General features: G+C 38.4%; 1 protein-coding gene across 1 annotated transcript in view; it reads left to right on the forward strand.

Annotated features, from left to right (window-relative positions):
• The window catches only part of PREX1 (phosphatidylinositol-3,4,5-trisphosphate dependent Rac exchange factor 1), a gene marked incomplete at its 3' end in the record, with an annotated part of 164,612 nt that overhangs the window by 121,880 nt on the left and 22,346 nt on the right, over positions 1-20,386 (forward strand). The window contains exons 15-20 of the mRNA XM_082007383.1: positions 3,467-3,539; positions 4,893-5,035; positions 12,711-12,803; positions 17,045-17,193; positions 18,112-18,197; positions 19,908-20,044. Of these exons, the coding sequence (XP_081863509.1) occupies positions 3,467-3,539; positions 4,893-5,035; positions 12,711-12,803; positions 17,045-17,193; positions 18,112-18,197; positions 19,908-20,044 (681 nt within the window). The remainder of the gene's footprint in view (positions 1-3,466; positions 3,540-4,892; positions 5,036-12,710; positions 12,804-17,044; positions 17,194-18,111; positions 18,198-19,907; positions 20,045-20,386) is intronic.

Raw genomic sequence — 20,386 nt, forward strand, 5'->3', positions numbered from 1 at the left:
ATTATCCCCTATGTATTCTATATATTCAGAGTCTGGGACTGGATCAGCATTAAGAGCTCTATTATTAGATGTGCAGTGCATTTGTGGCTCTGTAGACATAAGGCATCTGCAGGAGCTACATATCTCAGACTATAGGTTTATTAATAAAGTGCCCTGTGATATGCTAGCACAGACTACTCACTATGAGGGAGTTTTTGTATGAGAGAGAGGACAGTCATGGGATTTCCTAATGACACGGAAATTTAATGCTAAATTTGCTTGATGTCTCTTTATTGCTTATAGCTCTTCACAATAGCTGGCTCCTATTGCAGTTATTCCTATAGTATGTCTTAGGGAAATTGTGCATGAGACACTAAAATAAAGCATTAAGCATGATGATGGAGCACGTATAAGCATATGATTGGAGATGGAAGTGTTTATGCCTCTTCCAGAGGCACAAAGACAAATCCTAGAAAACATAATTCTGTATTAGAGTTCTCCATAGGCATTACTTTATGACCCTTTGAATGTAAGAGAGAAATGGTGTCAGCAGTCAGAGCCTGAAAGGAGAAATGTCCAATCTATATCCATGGATTTAAACTGAAAGTGGCTGTGAGTTATATTATGGTCCCGATGTATATTTGGAGGTAGTCCTTGAAGGGAAGAGGCTCCTTCTTTCATTGATTCTGGACTCTCAACTGTTTTTTTACAATCTAATCTTTCTCCCACTGCCAGCAGGCTGAGAAAAAAGAACAACACAGACCTCACTTATAAATGTCAGAGCTCTTGTACTTCACAGCATCTTAGGTGCTACTGAGCGTGCACTAAAAGACTGCACTGCCACAAAAACAGTAGTTTTGTCATCTGGCTGAAGTTTATCCAGACCTCCAGAAATGATCTGTGATAAAACACTACCAGTTGAATGCCCAGTCCTAAGTCTAAGAAACATAAAATGGCAATTTTATGAAAGGTAGAATGAAAGTAAAGGGACAAATGCAAAGCAGAAACCTGCTGGTAAGATTCTTCAGGTCTTTTGCTCCAGTGGGTCTTGTCTCTTCCCATCCCTCCCTCCCATTTTTTGATTACAGTACATATTGCAGCTTTGTGCATTGCATTACCTTAGGCTTCCTTCCCACTTGGAAAGGAGCACTTCATAATCTTAAGACTCTCCTCTTCCACGATATCAACAAAATATTTAAAAGTGGTTTGGTTGCTGTTCTTAACTTATCTGTGTTCATCTGCTTTCTTTTCTCCTACATGTGGGTTGTAAACAATCTAGGTCAGAGGATGTCTTAATTGCTGGGCTTATGCATCTTAAAACAATCAGCCATGGACCATGATTAGGGCTTTAGACATCATATCATTACCAGAACTAGACAACAATAATAATAATAATAATAATGGTGGCAGTAGTAATATTATTAATAATAGTATGATCTGAACATGATTCTTCAGTACTGTGGTACTGTCTGTAAACTGTTTCTATAATTCTGCTGACCCAAATTCAGTGATTGTGTTTGAATAAACCTAAATTATCTTGTCAAAACCAGTGTATCTAGTTTCACATCCAAATTCTGTATGAAAAAGTTATGAGACACATGTTCTGTCAAGATTCTTGGTTGTAAGTGGTTCTTTTTTCTTAAGATTTTTGTTACTGCTTTCATTGTATTTGGACAAATTGCTACGTAACATTTATAAGTACTTACAGATGAGCTGAAATGATCTATTTTAAGTTATATTTTATAATTAGAGAATGCTGTTTTGCTAAGGGAATATTTTGAGGCCAAGTTAACATCATCAGGAGTAGCCAAATCTGGTTTAGAGCCTTCCTACACAAAGATTTTGTTGTCTAAAACAAAAGTAGATTACTAAAGGTTAAGAGAGTAACATCAGAAGGCATTTCTCCTCCAGTTTATTTACAGTTGAAAGAATAAATTAGATTTTTAATTCCCAGCCTCTGCAAAATAAACAATCCATTTATCCCATAAAGTAACACAAAGTGAGTGTTGAGAATTGTCACATGATAGGATGTTGAAAATGAGGAAAGACTTAAGAAGACTTGGAATTAGTTTACAGTAGAAGTTAAACTTCAGGTTTATTAAAGCCCTTTTCTTGGCTTTCCTTGTGTGATTACATAACCATGCAGTTCTTCCAGAACTGCCTTGGTTGTTTTCCTACCAAGACAATGGTATTTAGTTCTTAATTTGTAAATGTCAGGCCTTTTTTTGCTCTCAGAAAGTCCCTTCAACAAGAGCCAGTAATGCTGCTGATTGGCAAGAGGTGATCCTGTTTTATCCTGTATTTAAATAGTATCTTTACACCATAGCAATGTTCTTTGCCAGTATTTGCCTGGCGAATAGCTACTGCTCTCCTTAGTAGGACCTGAAGCAGGACTGACGTGCTGCTGACAAGATCAGAGGGCTCTTGGTCTGCAAGCTGGTTTGCTTAAAGTCAGTACCCTACTCTGCAGTTGCTGCTAGAGCTTCAGGACATCTAGTTCTCCAGATGGAGGGAAAAAAATAAGGTGTAATACTTGTGTAGCATGCAGCTTCTAATTTAGTAGGACCGCAAGTAATATGCTGACATTGCTTCTCTGCCAAAGCAGCAGGTCGCCCGCCTGCTGGAATGAGCTGACCAACTGCTGTTAGTGAGATAACAGATCCCAGGTCTCTTGTGCCTGTCTGGGGACTGGGAAGAAGGTAATCTTGCATCAAGTGACCAGTGTTAACAATGTTTTTCATCTGGGGAAGACCGATAGTGCCTGCTGACTTTTACCAGCACTGTTTAGAACTTATATGTCTGCCTAAAAAGTACAGGCAGCATGTTTGTAAAGTCTTCACTTGTGGCTGCAAATTAACAGATATATAGAGAAACAGTATTTAACCAAATTGTAGATGCAAAACTTAATGCTGCCATTTCAGGTAAATTTGCAAATCGCCTTTGGTACCTGTTTTGAAATACTACATTCAAGGCTTCAGGCAGTGAGAAACTGAAGCCTTTGTTCATAGTATGGTCTGCTGTGTAAGAAAAGAATGCCACTGCAACTTTAATCAGTCTGACCTTTGGAGTTTACATACACTGGGTTTACTCAGGTTTTTCTCCCTTTGGTTCAATATAGATAAGATCTCTCAACTTCTTTCTCTAAGAATTAGTTTTATTGTCTGTGGCTAATGGGTCCTGAAGTCCAACACTATGATTGCAAATAAAAAGTCCTTACATTGAGATAATATTATGTCCCTTTGTGGGTTAAACAAGCTACTTTCCAGAATCCTGGTCTTTGTCCTCCTAGTTCCTGTAGAAGGCAAGAGATGCTATATTTAGGAATGAATGCGATTTGGGCAACGGGGTAGCTATTTCAATTTCTTGCTATTGTTCCCTACAAAGAGCATCCTGCTAATTTCAGAGCCGCGAGCTATGCAGTGGGGAAGGGGAATAATTTAGCTTAGGAAGTTGTCTGAGATGTAATATTTATCCTCTTTTTTTCTAGGGAGACTGTCAGACTCGGGAGGAAGCTGTCGCACTGGGTGTTGGACTCTGCAATAACGGCTTCATGCATCATGGTAATTCATCAATATTACTTCCCGCAGTCAATTAAAGTAGCTCCTACTTCAGTCAGATTAGCTGACTGTCTGAAAATCCCTTTTCTATAGGCTGTGCCATACATGCTGACATGTATACAATGGCAGGCATCCCAGCAAGTCCTTCTAAAAAGAAGTCTTCGAGCTTATGCACAATGTCTAAGCCTAGTACCTTCCCAAGTGAATCCCCTTGCTAATAGTTATGATGAGCCCTGAAGCAATTAGACAAGCTAGAAGGGGAATGGTGTTTTACTGCATCTCTTTCAGAGCCATGAGACCAATGCACAAGCCAAGTACTGTGGCTATATATCCTGAAATATCACTGAGAAATGTCAAGTACAAAGTAAAATTGCCTAGTTCTTGCCACTTGGACACAAGCACAATCCTCAGTGCTGAATCCCTGAACCTTCCAAATCTGGAGTGCCACACTGCAAAGTCAGACATCATCCATCCTCAGTGACGCTTCTGCTAAACTGGGAAAGTAAACAAACCACAACTGTATCAGTAGCAGATAGCACATACAAAGTCCAAAGAGTAAAGCACAGTTTGTCCAATGAATCATCCAGGTTTATTCATAAATAACATTTGCTCTTCATATTTTGAATAGGGTTTTTGAGAGCAGATTATTGTAAATAACTAATAGAGAATTTGCATAGTACTTAATAAGAATGTAAGGGTACTTCTTTCTCTTTAAAGAATTTGATCTGTCTTGATCCCATGTAAACTTTTTTCATTCATAGCATCTTTTGGCAAGGAGTTCCTTTGCGTAAGTATGTGTTGAATGAAGAAGTTGTTCCTCAGGTTTTAAAATTGTCACTTGCTACTTTTATTTGAAGCCCCCAAAGTCTCTTACTTGAAAACATGGTAAAGAACTTTGTCACGCTTTCCAGAATTTTATAGATCTCATTTCCCACTCAATTCCTTTTTAGGTTGAAAAGCCTTAGTCTATTTAGCCATCTCACTTACCTTTAAACAGCCATTTTAACCCTCTTTGCTTCTTTTATAGTTTTACCATAGTAATTTTGACATGGAAAAGGAGCATAAGGTATTGAGTAGCTTCTTTCTTCCAAGAGGATCTTCTGCATTTTATATGCATGCTACATGCCAGGGAGGTCAGACAGCATATCATGAGCTACTATGCACTGCAAAGAGAAGTATGTCCCTAAAATAGAGTGGTAGCTTAAATACAGAGCTGAATAGCTGGCTGAAAGGGATGCATCTGGTCTTTGTTCTGTAAAGACTGGGGAAATTTTTAAGAGTTCCTTTAACTTACTCTTTTGTTTCTCTCTTTTTCTATGTAAATGCATGTATGTATTTCATATATATTGTTTCCAGTTCTGGAGAAAAGTGAATTTAAGGATGAATCCTTATATTTCCGCTTTTATGCTGATGAGGAGATGGAAGGCACCAGTTCCAAGAGCAAACAATTACGTAATGACTTCAAGCTCATGGAAAACATCCTGGGAAAGAGTCTTCTGGTAAGAATAATGTTAATGTAAACCTTGATATTTCTGTGAAGTGGGTATTGTTTTATAATAGAGGTGACTGAGAAGGAAAATTATAATAGAGTAGAATTGAAATGGGGAATTGCATCTGTAGCTAGACTTTTCTTCACTGCATAAGTACTAATTCTTGAGCTACTTTGCTGTAGAGCTCCAATTTCTGTAGCTCTGACTTTTCTAGCTGGGCAGATCACATAGCTTATTTTAGTAGCAAGGGAAATCTGTAAGTTGCAGGGTCCCTTCTCTAGCGTGTGACCATCCTGCACTGCCTGGGAGCTTTGGATTCACAGCTCGCGCACACACACACATGCAAATGCAAGTACATTCCTGCCTATTTCTGATAGGTCTGAAGAAGAGAGGAGACTCAGGGATATGACTATTTTATCCAGTTCACAGCCCGAACCCTTTCTAGTCCCATGAAGCCCTTGAAAGAGTCTGGAAGTGAACTGGGAGATGGAGATGTTGTCTTAGCAGGCAATATATGTTTCTTGAGTTTGCTGAGCAGGCACCACAGTGTTGTTATGGTGGAGGAGAAAGTAATGGGCATTACTATCTTGGGAGAGGTCTGCCTTCAAGTTTAAACACAGTTCAAACACCCTTATATGTGAGGTAGATTCAGATGCAAGTTGAAAGACTGGTAAGAACACAGGTATTTCAGGACATCATTGTCCAAGTCATATGAATATGCCCTTCATTACTGCATCAAGTATCAGATTTACTTTGTTTATGGAAACCATTTTCAAAAAAATACTGTTCTTTATGTTCATGCTTTTGTAATGTTACTGTTATCTCCAGATTCCCACCTTACTAAATGCTATCACAGTCCTTCCTGCACTGTGATTATTCTAATGCTGTTTGGACTTGGTAGTCAGATTGGTGTAAACTCTTTGTTCCGAGATCCTTGTTTACTGCCAGTGGCTCCAGGCCCATCTTTTTCTCCGTTTGAACACTGACAGAATGCAAGAGTAGGATAAAAACTTGTTTCAGAAACTACAAAAGCAGAATTGCTGGAAAAGATCCAGAGGTCCATTATATGGGAAAATTTTTCCTGTGGTTCACACAGACTTCACTGTCTCACTGTTGTCTTGTCTCCCAGGAGACCAATCTGTGTTTGTCTGAATGGCCAGAAGTAATATTTAAAGCACCATGGTCCCTCAAAATATTCCAATCTGTGTTTGTCTGAATGGCCAGAAGTAATATTTAAAGCACCGTGGTCCCTCAAAATTATTCCTCTATGCATCTAGTGCCAGAGACTGGAGTGCCAGGTTAATATGATTATCCTCACGGAGAGTTGTTGGATAAAGGGAAGCAGTTAAAAGGTGGTACACTTTGTGTTGTTTTTTTTTTAATTGTGATTTACAAAGCACTCAGAGATCATTTTCATGTAAGTTGGTGGTAACTGCCATTATTCAGATATTTTTAATTTTCTGCCTTATCAAAGACATGACAGTTTGAGGAAACAGATTGACCAGTATGTCTCTTCCACTTTTTTCTGTCAGTTCAAGGCACTTCTGTTAAAATGCCGAAACTCACAATGGTGATATGTTAGCTGTGAAATGAGGTATTTAAAGTTCTTTGATTCTGTTTTCTATTAATGTAATAGTCATTTATTAGTATTCACTAAAGAGACAGAACAGACAAGCAAGCCTTGCACGTGGACTACTTACTAGTGGTTAATCGTAATCACTAAGTAGCCACTCCATAAAATTTGGTAACTGAAGTATTTGCAGCAGGAATAATTTTAATATTACTATTATTGCAGTTCTGAAGTGCATCGGTCAGCCTCTGTCAAAATACAGTCGCATCTAAAAAGTAAGCAGTCTGAAATGAACAGCACATGCTCAATAAGAAATCTCCTACTTAGAGGGCACAGATTTTTGTCAAATGAGTAGTAGTCATGCTAAAGTTATGAGTTGCCCTCATTTTCACAAGTAATTTAGCAGTCCTGTGAATGTTTGTAAAGAAGATCCCACAAATAGCAGTACAGTAAATGCATTACACTTATCCACAAAAAAACCCTGTGCCTGACTTCTGTGTTATTCTGTGTTTAGCAAGTGTGAGCAGCTGGAATCCTGTGGCTTTCATGTCTTTGGAACATCACTACTTGCCTCTTTACATTCATGATAGCATTGATCCTTCCCATCCCCCGATCCCACCATAGGAAGTTTAACGGAATTTCCTCTGCACCGGCTTTTGAAACATGCTTTTCTACTGCCATGAAATCCCAGCTGTTAAATGGACAGATTCCCCCACCCCCTTCATCTAATTTTGCTCTATCACAGTAGAGCTTGCCCTTGAAAACAGAAAACAACAGAAGCTTTGGCAAATACATCATTAGAAATGCCAAGGAAAAAAGTGCTTTCAGTCTAAAAAATGCACTTCAAACAAAATTTAATACTCATTTATTTGTGCAATTGTTTCTTATTGAAGGACATAAATTTTGACAAACTGAAAAAATATACAACATTCTTTGCATAGTTGAAGAGAATTTGGATTTTGGATTGACTCCAAGCATTGTGACTTGGTTACTGCAGTGTGCTGTTAACTTGTGATCAGCACCTCTCCTTGTTAGCCTAAGCCAGCCACAACACAAATTAAAGCCAGTAGCTTCAAGCTGAATGTCAGACAAGGATATTTGCCTGTAGAGATGGGCCTCCATCAAAGCCGCCTAAGAGATTTAATGCAGACACAATGCTAGAGTCCCCAGAAGACTCTAGTGTGTTGCTCATCTGATCTCAAAAGAAAAGCATTTCCAATGATTTCTAAAGACGATGCCTGTGTACGTTTTATGTAGCATTCTCAAAATTGTTGTGCTGGATTGGAAATCTGGAGTGTAAGTCTAAACCTCAACTTTCCAGACCTGTGATATCTCCCACATTTCTCTAGGGTATCCCATATTTTTTCTTCTCAGTAGTGTGTTGCAGTAGTTGCAGGAGAAAGTAGTTGCTGTGTCCCACTGCAGTTCACAGCCAGGGCTGTGGCATGTCCTGGAATTCAACTCATGCAGGGGCTTGAGTACTGTAGCATATTCGATGAAAGCCAGTGGTTTGAGCACAGAAGTCAGGGCTACCTGGGTTTTAATTTACCTTCTCACATAAACTCACTGTGTGACCTGAGCAAGACCTTAAGTCACTCCATGCCTCAATTTACCATCTGCAAATTAGAATAAATCTCATCTATCCACAGGGCTTTGCTACTGCTGTTACATCTAGAATCAGCTTTGAAAATAAAGTGTCCTTATAATTCAGTAGTTCAGATACCAAGTACTATCATTTGCATTCATGTCTTCTCCGTTTTAAGCCAGCTAATCCAATAAACATAGCATTCACCTTAAAATTCTTATAAAACTATAGAATACACTTCTATTCTAACTATGAATAAATAATAATAATTTGTATTACTCAAACAGAGCCATACTTGGTCCTTAATAAAAGTATCTTCTATCTTTAATCATTCCAGGAGAATTCTTTTTGTGTGTTGTGCTAATATAAAATGACCTAATTCTGCAAAATTTCATCAGAGAGAGAGCAAAAGAGAGATTTCCCTTTGTTCTTCATTATACTGGTGTACCACAGTCTATTGTAGCTTGAGAATTCAAATCACTGATTTAAAACACCCCTGGGAAGAGGACCACTAATAACAGCCCATCCTCTAGGGATTTCTGATCTCCCAAGGAGACAGGCTGGCAAGTCAGTAACAGGAGGTGTCCACCATCCAGGTGTATGTGGCCAGATAAGGGCTTTGAGTGGATTTGGGTACTAAAAATTACAGTGAACTCTGACGTGAAAAACATCCTGTAGGCTGTAAATCTTTCACTGTTCAGAATGAACAGCTCAATTTCAAAGCTCACAAACCGGAAGAAACTTTGAGTAATTTTGTATATATCAAACCTTTTTTTGCTAATGTGGCAAAATATACCTTTAGAGATAATAGTAGTAAGGGGTGCCTTAAATTCTGGAGCTTCTCACTGGAAAGAAATTTTGTCTTGTCAAATTTTTAGTGGCCCAGAGCTTTGGACTTTTGAAAGGCTGGGGAGACTGGAACAACCTTGGGAGATGAGGTGGCAGGAAAATAGGTCTCTAGAAATGAATGCTGCTGAGGGCCACAGAAACCTCATCAGTTTTATGAAGCATTCAGACTTGACACTATCTGATAAGTCAATGATCCTTAAGAAATTCTTGACCAAGTCAGGCTGTTCATATGTGTCCAACAGAGAAGAGCTTATGCTGGAGAGCTGTAGGGAAAGCTGTGAGAAGAAGGATGTGCATCCTGGAGCCTAGGTTAGCTGCTCTGCCTGTGCTGCCTTTTCTGCTGCTTATGTCCCCAGGAGTTTAGGCTGAGAGTTCCTGCTTCTGCATGAACAGTAGGAGCAGCCTGGAGAGGCTGCCAAGAGTGAAATGGATCCAGTTCCTTCACCTCCTTCACTGGGGGAATCCTAGTGCCCAACCCAAGGCCACAACTGCATTGTGTATGCAGTTTGAGGGATCAGCGAGTGTGGTGGGTAAACGGGGCACTATACCCTGACCATTAAAATCATGCTCTCGTGATATTAGCATGATGCAATGCTGGAAGCTACCCCATAGCTGAGCATCAAGCTACTTCACATCTCTGTCGTCTTCATTCTCCTGGAAATCTGTCAGATCTCCCTTCACAGACACTGAGCATCCTGATGCCACAAGTGTTTTCTGACTACATAAACCTCCTCGTACAGGAAGGGGGAGAAATGGAGAGGTACCACATGGGCATCTGTCCTGGTTTCAGCCAGGATAGAGTTGATTTTCTTCACAGAAGCTAGTGTGAGACTATGTTTTGGATTTGGGATGAGAAGATGTTGATAACGTGCTGATGTTTTGAGCTGTTGCTAAGCAGTCAAGGACAGTCCAGCTTCTCGTGCTGGGCTGCCAGTGAGCAGGCTGGGGGTGCACGGGGAGCTGGGAGGGGACACAGCCAGGACAGCTGACCCCGACTCGCCAAAGAGATATTCCCCACCATACAGTCATGCCCAGTACATAAACAGCGGGAATCACTGCTTGGGGACGGGCTATTGATCGCTGGGTGGTAAGCAATTGCTGTATCGGGCATCACTTGTTCTTGTACATTCTTTTGTTGGCATTACTATTGTTATTGTTGTTTCCTTCTCTCTTTCTGTCCTATTAAACTGTTTTTATCTCAACCCATGAGTTTTTTCCCAATTCTCTCCCCCGTCCCACTGGGGGAGGGGGGAGTGAGTGAGTGGCTGCGTGGTGCTTAGTTGCCAGCTGGGGCTAAACCACAACAGCATCATGACTCACATGCCAAAAATGCTTCATGAATATAACAGATACAGGTATAATAGACCATTCTTTGCATAGCTTTTCTTCTCACCACTCTCCCTTCCACCCCCACCTCTGCCAAAATTTTCTTTGAATATTTTCTGACTACATTTGCCCTCTGGTTTTGATTAAACATGCTTATTTCTTATATGGTCTCATGTTTTAACGTGATTGTCTTTCAAGATTAAACAGCTGCTGCCTTACGTTCGAAAAACTGATTGGATTTCAGAGGCACAGAAATAATTCTTGTAGGTGTCAAGTTAGTTAATTGCTTTGGAGTCCTTAGGGATGAATGGTGTTCAGCTATGGAACTGCAAGGTATTACTACATTATAATAAAGAAAGAATCATAGCCTTCTCCAAGTATTGCATATTGAACGTTATCTATAGTCTACCTTTTCATAAGAGTGTCCCCAGTACAGGAGCATCAGTATACAAGAACATGAGATTTCTTTCTTTACAACATGGTGATGAAGTTCCTAATTTTGATGCACTTGGGGTTTCTGAGAAGTGTTTCAGTTCTTTGCTTTCAAACAATACTTTTTTGCAGTACTAATGAACAGAGAAAAGTAGGTTATTAAAAATGATAGTGTGTAAAAGATCTTCATGCATATCTGCACCCAAGAGATCATGTAAGTTTGTGTAGCTGCTGGCTTCTTAAGTTTGGCAAATCAAAGTCTCCAAATTTTTAAATATCTTTTCACATATGCTTTCAAAATCCAACAAAAGAAACTGAACAGTCCCTTCAAATGTAAAATGAGAATTGGTTGGGGGAGCTATCCTAGAAACTTTCTATTTAATCCCAAATGTGAAGTGATAAAAGTAAGTATTGTGTTGGGCTGAAACTCATTATACTTGCAACACTAAAAATCTAACCAGTGATATACCCAATTTTCTAAGCTGTCCTTTTATTAAACATGCATAAATAGCATCGTTTCTGAAAATATTTTGTTAGAAATATCCAAGAATGGCAAACTTACCTTTCACTCTTTTCAGTTTCCTGTCCACCATTTAATTTGAACATCACCTGATGAGGATTTTTCCCCTGCAGGTATATTATGTCATGCATTATTTTAACATGGCTGTATGGCTCCTGCAGGAAAGGGTGATTCTATATCTTTAATTTTTTTCTAAGGTGAATTGCTGTAAAGGACAAAGCTTATAGGCTGATGACATTGACTTTAATAGAAAAAGGACAGTATTTTAAAATAGTGCAGGAATTATCAGAATCAAGGAAGTAATTCTCAGTAATTTTTTTTCCCAGTGGCATGCCAGATTATGGATAGCTTTTTTTCCATTCAATACAATTTTAATTTATCACATGGTTCTTAAATTTGTAGTGTTTGCTCAAATGCAAGATGATTATCTGGTAGAATTTCCACTTGTCCATTTACCAGTGGCCAGGCTTGCTTTATTTTTTTAAAACGGGAAGTTATTTTTTTTAATAAACCACTAGAAAAGGACGATGAAACATATATTTGCCATGATTGATATGATTTTAAAAAATATTTATAAGGCAGGTCTGTGTGACCTCAGTGCAAATAAGAGGAAGCAGATTCTTAGTAGCAAGAACTACCAAGTCTTCTGTCAACCATAAAAGGTCAAACTGAGCACATGACATAAGTCTTGTATTTTTTCCCTTACACAAAGCTTATGTGCCTGTTCTCTAGAGGAAGGACCTACAGATATCAGAAATTGTTCTCTCGCTGGTCATCCAGAATTTTAGCCAGCCAAATTATGATGTAATTTATGCAGTGGGTAGTATTATCTATATGAAAAGGGCCTGAGATCCCCAATTTATTTGAAACATGATAGCTAAGAAGGACTCATAGGTTGTTCATTATTGGGTATGTGGGTTGTATTTTAAAAAAGAAAAAAATTGCTACAGTTTGATCTGTAAGTACATTCACCAATGGAAAATAGTGAATATTGATGAATTCCATAACCTAAAAGTGTGAAAGATCTAATGAAGAATGAAGGACTAGAAGTTAAAACCAAATGCAGTTTCTAATAGAAGAGTTGATTAATTATTGGAACAAGCTCTTAAAGGCGGGAATAGATTTTTCACTTCTTAAAGACTGCAGATCATAATTGGATAACTCTCTGCAAGTTCTGTCTTAGTATATAGTAAGGGCTCAATGCAGAAATAACTAGATTAAATTTTATGGCTTATGTTATGTAGGAGATCAGACCAAATGATCTAATAGTTCCTTTTAGCCTTAAGATCTACAAGTCTATGTCAATCATGGCTTGCAATGAAAAGTCCAGTTTCTCATCTCCATCATTCAGCTTTTCAGCTAACTCCATATATATGAAGCATTACCTTGTGCTCTTTTTAAGATTTTACCAGAAGAGGATGACTATGGATTTGACATGGAAGAAAAGAACAAAGCAATCGTGGTGAAGTCAGTTCGACGAGGGTCTTCTGCAGAGGTGACTTTCATAAATATTTTGGTTTTGGTACCTAAGAATATTTCAATGCTTTGAAAAAGTACAAAACCATCCTTTTAAGGTCTGCTTCATTTTAAAGGCAGCTAATAGAAAATCAGGTATCTTCTACAATTTCTGTGGTAATAAACTGTTTCTGTAAATTGCTAAGTGTTTTGGCATCCTTGGGTGACTTGGTGAGTATTTTTTGTAAGTGATAGGACAACAGCAGTCTCTCTGTGTGATGGTAGTGTACCTCAGGTTCATTAAAAACGTAAATTTGAGGAGAAAGTAACATTTAAGGAAAGTAACATTGTTTTGGGATAGCAAAGATGTTCAATGTGAAACAGGTTTATATAAGTGAAAGCTATATTTATAGATTTATATTTTTTCCTTAAAAAGTACGCACTCATTTCTCTCCCTGGTATTTTCTAAGAACTCTACAGAATATATTTGCTTTGTTTCTTTGAGGCACATAGATGGCCCAAATGTCATAGGATCTGAGTATTTCATAACCATTTATCCATACTAAACCCTTGAGTGGATAACACAATGTGGTCCTCCATTTACTGATATAAGGCACAGACAGACTGAAAGTCTATTTTTTAAAATCTCTTTAGGTGAGAGCACCTTTTAGCACCTATGAAGATGAGAGGACTAAATGACTTGCCCAGTGTTACATAGTAAATTCTGGCAATGCCCAGACAGTACTTCTAATTAAAAGTCTGGGACAACCATTACAGAATTTTTTAATGTCCACAATCATTTGCTGGTCAGTGCTGTAGGCTACAGATAACTCCTGGATGACTTGCCCAGTGCAAACAGCTGAAGTGGACAGACTGATTTTAGCAAGTTGAGAATGTCAAACAGGAAGGAATTTTGAACTGAAATTTAATATTAGAATTAAATTATTTCAGTAATCCTGATTTGCGTTTGTTTTATGGTTACCAAAGAAACCAATCCTATACTCTACCTCATGCTCAAAATCAACATAGATTGGCCAAAGATTTTATTAATCTAAACCTCTGCTGTAAGCTATTGCCTGACAGATAAGCCTTCTGCCCTTCCTTTGGCAGGATGCCTGTGGAATATCCTGCAAATCTGTTGTGTTTTAAGGCAACAAAAGCACATAATTTTCTAAGGAATCTTTTTCTTGATCTTCCAAGACAAACTATATGTGACTATAAGCCCGTCTTTTCAACTTGATCTTAAAATACTGCTCCAGAAAAGAACTAAACCTGCATCTCTCTGAACCAGAGGGCTGACAGCTCATTCTGGAAAGACCTGAGTCCAACAGTAATGCATTTCATTCATTGGGCTTTTTTAATTGCTTTGTGATACTAGAAGGATATCCAGCATGTAGTTCTGTGTGGCTCAGCAGCTGTAGGACATTGAGAGACCCTATGCTTGCTGTCACACTCTTCAGGAACAAAAATAAAGACATGCAGCTTTGCTTTGCAGTGTCCATCACAGTGCTTTGCATTCATTAGGACTGTCAAACTTTAGGCCAGAATAAGGTTCCAGTTTCACTAATTAAGTGGGAACAAATCTAGTACTTGCATGGATTTATTCAAGATTAACACATTCTGTTTGTGTGATTGTGATCTCTTTTTCCTAATATACCTGGAAAAAACCTGTCATGCACAAGTTGTGGTGGCATACAGCATTGAACTTGATGCATGTACAACAAGGGTTTTTGGGGTTTTTATTCAAAATCGGAGTTGCCAAGCATTGTTCTTTCTATCATTAGTGTCTTTTTTTTTTCCTCAAGATTGTTTAGAAACCGTTTTGTGAGCTGTTAGATTTGCCTATGCCAGAAGCAGTTCCCAAACTGTGTTTAAAAGTTGTTAAGAAAAGAATGGCTGGAGCAATGTCATCAATTTAGTAAATGTCATCATTTACTAGTTTTTGCCCTAGTGGGCACTACTCATGGTCTCCTGATCATTCTCTCCTGATTCTGAGTGATGAGCAGCGCTCAGCCCAGGACTCTTGCCTGTGGAAGTTGTCCCCCCATGCTCCTGGCAGCAGCTGCCTGTGACTGTTAACACTTGCTCAGCTCACCTAGATGGAAGGTCACAAAAAAATCACATAGCAGTGGTTGGTTGATGTGGGCTGTGGCAGATCCCATGCCTGTTCCAGGTTCACATGTCTTCAGAAAGTCAGTGTTTTCTCAGTTTGTACCTTACCTTCCTTTCTAACGCAGCTCACTTGCAGGTTAATTGTAGCTGGCTTTATTCCCACAAGTTTTAATCCTGGAGCTGGTTTATGAATGATAACTCTATCAGAAGGAAGCAACAGTGAAAAAAATTATCCTTTTGGGATGTGTGGTTGGTGTCTTACTCTGAACAGCCAACTGACAAGCAGATGTCTAGCATTTGAACAGAACGTGTTCAACAAGCAGCCAGTTGGCCAATGGCCGTGGGGATGAACAGCAAATAGCAAGCTGCTGGCGTTTCGGGAAAAAACAATGGCCTGGATCCAGACAACTGCATTGAGTTGTCATAAGGAACATCTGTTATTCAGAAGCTCTGTGACACTGTAGGTCTTTACTCTTAAAGATACATGCTGTCTAATCTTTCTTAGCCTGGTTAGTTATATCCCAGTAGAGTAGCAGAGTTTTATTTGAAAGTTACTAGTTTGTAGGGTTTGATATGCTACTTTGTACCTCATACATTCATAGATTTGCTATGACTATGTGTGCAGGTAGGTGTCCCGTATACACAAGCAATAAGTTAGGAATATGGAGGTCATCCACAGGTAAAGAGATTGCAGATATGCAAAGAGTTTAGCTAATTGCACATGCATTAAGTGCGTGAGCTACTTTGAGAAAATCAGGCCTAATACATAATGACTTTAGAAATTTATGTGATAATTATTACTTTATAAGAAATTCATCAGCATAAGAAAGTACAAATAGCAGAAAAATTTCCATTGAATTATAAATCAAAGTTTGTGAAATTCTATCTTAACTTAAAATCTCTATTGCTATTTATGCCTATTATTCATTTTAGAGATAATTTACAAAAAAGAAAGTTGAAAAATATTTTTTACAGGTACACAAGAGGATGTTGTCAACTGTAGAGAGCTTGAGAATTAAATCAAGGAGAGCTCTTTATAGTTTTTCCTTATAATAGCTTTGATTTGAGAAAAAAAGTATAGGTTTTGTAGGTAAACTGTTCTCTCACTTTCAGACCACAAAATACAACTAACAAAAGCCAAGCCATGCATAGACATAGTCAGCAGGGATTTCCAGGCCTACATTACCAGATTCATTTTTGCAACAGGTCAGATTTCATATGTGAGAGTAGTACTGTTTAGACCTCCTTTTTCCAAGTCAACGAATTTGTTAATGGATTCCAGGTAGAATAGGAAAAGGGTTTGTCACATTTAGAAGAAAGCCCAACTGCTGGATCTTGAAGTGATAGGAAGTAATTCTAACCTGGGAAGGGTTAATAATTTTTTTTTTTCTTTCAACTCCATTAAAAGGAATTTTATGTTTCCTTGATATCCTAACACCTACTCTAAGTGCTGCTATGTCACATTTTAACTGATCAAGAGGTATGTTTAGGGTTATTGTCCAGTGGGCAGAATAGAGGATCTCAGTTGTGTCATCGAATCTGTCTCTAACTTCCTGTGTGAGCATGACCAACTAACTAAAGTTAGGTGCAAAACCTAGGAATTAAAATTAAAATCTTGTGGCTTTTTATGCTGTTGAAGAGCCAGTACTTCACTTAAAGCAGAGACAGGCTTTTACCACCACTTTAAAACCAGGTTACATTTACTTATATGACTATAGGTATAGATTGGTTTTGCATGGCTAGTGGTTGAAAACTATGTTCTTGGCTCCCCGTGCCTGAGCTATAAGTTGTAGGAAGTCGCACTTCTGTATCTCACTGGATAAGGCGGCCAGTCTATTATAGTCCCCTATTTTTTAGTCCCCCTTTTTTAATATAGTCTCCTTTTTTTAGTAGTCCCCTATTAAAAAAAATTGGAGCAGAAAGAGATATCCATTGCAAAGTAAGATATATCTGGGGAGTGGCATATTTATACAGATACTGGTGAACTCTCTCTGTTTTCTGTAAATGCAGACAACTTTAAGGGTGACTGACAAATGATTTGATGAACTAGCACTGTATATGCAGTATTCTGTAGGACAATATCCTAGGAACAGTTGAAACTTGAAGCCTGAATTTTCAGAGATGCTCCCAATGATCCAAAGTTTTCTCTGGTGTTTGTTTCATTTGCAGATGGCTGGCCTGCAGACAGGAAGAAAAATCTATTCCATCAATGAGGACTTAATTTTCCTGCGCCCATTTTCAGAAGTGGAAACCATCTTAAACCAGTCCTTCTGCTCACGCAGGCCACTTAGGCTTCTGGTAGCCACCAAATCGAAAGAGTAAGTGCCAAGATGGGCAGACAGAAAAGATTATCTAGAAACATCCATTACTAAATATTTCTTCCAGAATTTGTAGTGAACACTCTGTAAACACTTTGGTATGCAGAACTGTTCAACAGGAAAACAAATAACATACATGAAAGAGGTACAAGAGTCACAGGTTGTTTTCAGTGATGAGCTTTGTCCTTCTAGAAGTAGTTAGGATGTATTCTCTTTATACTGCAGTTAACTTTTGGCTTCTTTGTGCACGAACAGAACTGAACCACAAAGATTGCCATTCGGTCTCAGGTGTGAAGCTTCTCAGACTAATATATGTCCCAGGAAAAGCAATTTTCACCCCATTAAAGCTTGGCTTATTTTTGGATGACTCTAACGATATTAGCCCTTACAGTTTTTCAGTCCATTATTGTATCTTATAATGAGGCTTGGCCCTGTTAATGTCTCGTGGATTCTTAGATTCTATTATCCCAGAATCTGTCATAGAATTGAATGTTGCAGTGAGCACTTGATACTAAATTCTAGTCCAGGATGTCTTGTCCAGTCTGTTGGTTTTTTTTAATGCAAAAGATCCTCAGCCGGTATAAGTCAGCAGAGCTGCACTGAAGTTTGCCTAGAAATGAAAGGGAATATAAATACCATGTTAAGTTTCTGTTCTGTGTTATTCACTTAAAGATGTAATAAATTTGGAAGTGCCAAATTTTAATTAACAAAGAGAATCTCTCATCTGCCTTGGAGAACGAAGATGGAATGGATGATTTCTTCAGGTCTATTCATTTGTTATTTTTTTGTAAACTATGTGGGTGCTTTCTTTAATCCAAAACACGGTTGTGAATGCCAGGGAAAGATGCTTAGAACTGCCCAGAACTCTGGCAGCCTAACTTAAAATGCTGCTTTCTCTTCCCCTTGATTTACCTGCAGGATTATTAAAATCCCAGATTGTCCTGAAGCACTTTGCTTTCAGATACGGGGAGCAGCACCACCATATGTTCATGCAGTAGGAAGAGGTAAGTGGAAAGGCTGTGGTACAGTTAAGCTTGGAGCACAGCTAAATATATATACATGAATATATAAAGTGTATGTGTCTATACATATCTCTATCAAGAAAAATCCAGGTTTCATTGTCAAACTTGTTCTAGGCAAGTTCTGACAACTTATTTTAATAACCATATTGACTAGGAACCCCTGTCATAGAGAAGGATCACAGTCATATATAAAACCATAGAACAATGAGATAGTTCCTGCCTCATAGTGCTTATAACCTAAACGCATTGTAAGAAAATAGTATCATTATTATGAACTGAGTGTTGGATCACTAATACCATCAACACAAATCAAGGAATAACTTAATTCTACAGTAGAATAAACTTGGTGATACTGCAATCCACAGTACTGTGGAAAGACTTTTGAGAAAGCATTGTCACTTGAGCTCTTGCATAGTGATCCTAAGCGTTTGTCTTCTAAGATTACTAAGATACAGCTTTTTGGACACAGGGAATATAAATTTAAAACTGAGGTGTCTGAGAAAAAGTTGAGGTGTAATGCTGTCTGTTGCTTCCTCAGTATTTTTGCCAGTGGTCAGCCACAGTTTGGATCACTGCAGTTGTGAATGTGCTACAGGTTGGTAGGCACATCATGTTTCTTAATGGACATCACAAAGTATGATATAAGACTTGAAGACTACTCCCTTTACATTGGCTTATACTACTATAAATTACCAATATAAGATAGAGGCAAACTGCTTTCCTTGCCTTTTTTTAAAAGGAGGAAACACGCTTTGACAGAGATATTTACTATTTCTGTAACTGAAATGTGAACTGAGCTGCAAATGAAGCACAGCTCCCACCTTTATTTTCAGCAGATGCAGAAAATACGACCTTTCAGACATGTACCGTTTTGTTCTTTCAGAACAAATACATTTATCCAAATATGTGCAATTAGTATACAGACAACAGGCAACACCCGAATGCAACAGTGTTCTCAGGGAGACACATTTATTAAACTCTTTCATAACAGCACCTATAACCACTTTTTAACAGTCTGAAGAGTGCAAACAAAGGGCCAGCTAGAAAGTTTCTCCTTTTTCAGGGTTTGGCTAGCAGAAGACAAATTGCACTTGGAATAAAACTGTATGAATTTTAAATGATGGTGCCTTAAAAAAGTTAAACACCTTAACTGTAGATTTCTAGGAGCTGGATTTGGGTCTGAGTCTTGTTCACGTGAATCTGGAGTACATCCACTGAAATTGGTTACTGCACTCTAGACTTACTCTAGTTTTAAGTACATCACAGTCTTTTTCTTAGACCATGGCAAATTGCATAACATGCAAGGGCTCTGTATCTTTCAAGTGCAACAAGCTGAAATAAATATAACTGTTTACATTTAAGCAAGACCTCAGCTAATGTCATCATAAAGCTAGAAGAGCCGTATAAGAATCCCAAATGATGTCCCACAGGAATTTGAATTTCTAGCATGAATGCATTTAGATCTAGGAGGTGTCTGTTTTTCCCAGCACTACTGAAAATATGAAGGATAGATGCATGATGTTTTCCTTATACGACAAAGCTCTCAAAATACTTAGTAGCAAAAGCATGACAGCATTCAACTAGCTTTTTCTTCTTACTCTTCTTAACTAGAAACCCTTTGTGAACTTTCCAATTTTCTCTTCCATAGTCAGATGACTTTACTGTCTAACTCCTCTCCTGTTGATTTTTCAGGTTCTGAGGCTGCTGCTGTAGGCCTTCATCCAGGGCAGTGTATTTTGAAAGTTAATGGGAATAATGCAACACATGGAAATTATATGGAAGTTCTGGAGCACTTTACAGCCTACAGGGCCAGACAACAGGAAGCACTGGTATGAATAGAAAACCTCAAAGGAAGTACATTAATTCCTGCCCTTCTTCTGTCCTTCCCTTCTATGCTTTTATGCTCACTAACTATTCAGAAAAAACACTTCTACATGTCTCTTTTGACTGACTTACTCTCATGCCAAGGTCCTAGTATAACTGAGGGAGCCAATTACAGTTGCCTATAGGTGCAAAACATCTACAAATAATATGTATGCCAATTCATACACTGCACACAGTATTATTAACTACAGATAAAACTAGAAGTTCACCCAGATATTGATCTAGATTTTACATTCTCTGAAGTTCAGAGGAAATCTGGGGGACTGTTGATACTTCAGCCAACTTAG

This window comes from Phaethon aethereus (assembly GCF_964289735.1).
Source record: "Phaethon aethereus genome assembly, chromosome: 16".
NCBI lineage: Eukaryota > Metazoa > Chordata > Aves > Phaethontiformes > Phaethontidae > Phaethon > Phaethon aethereus.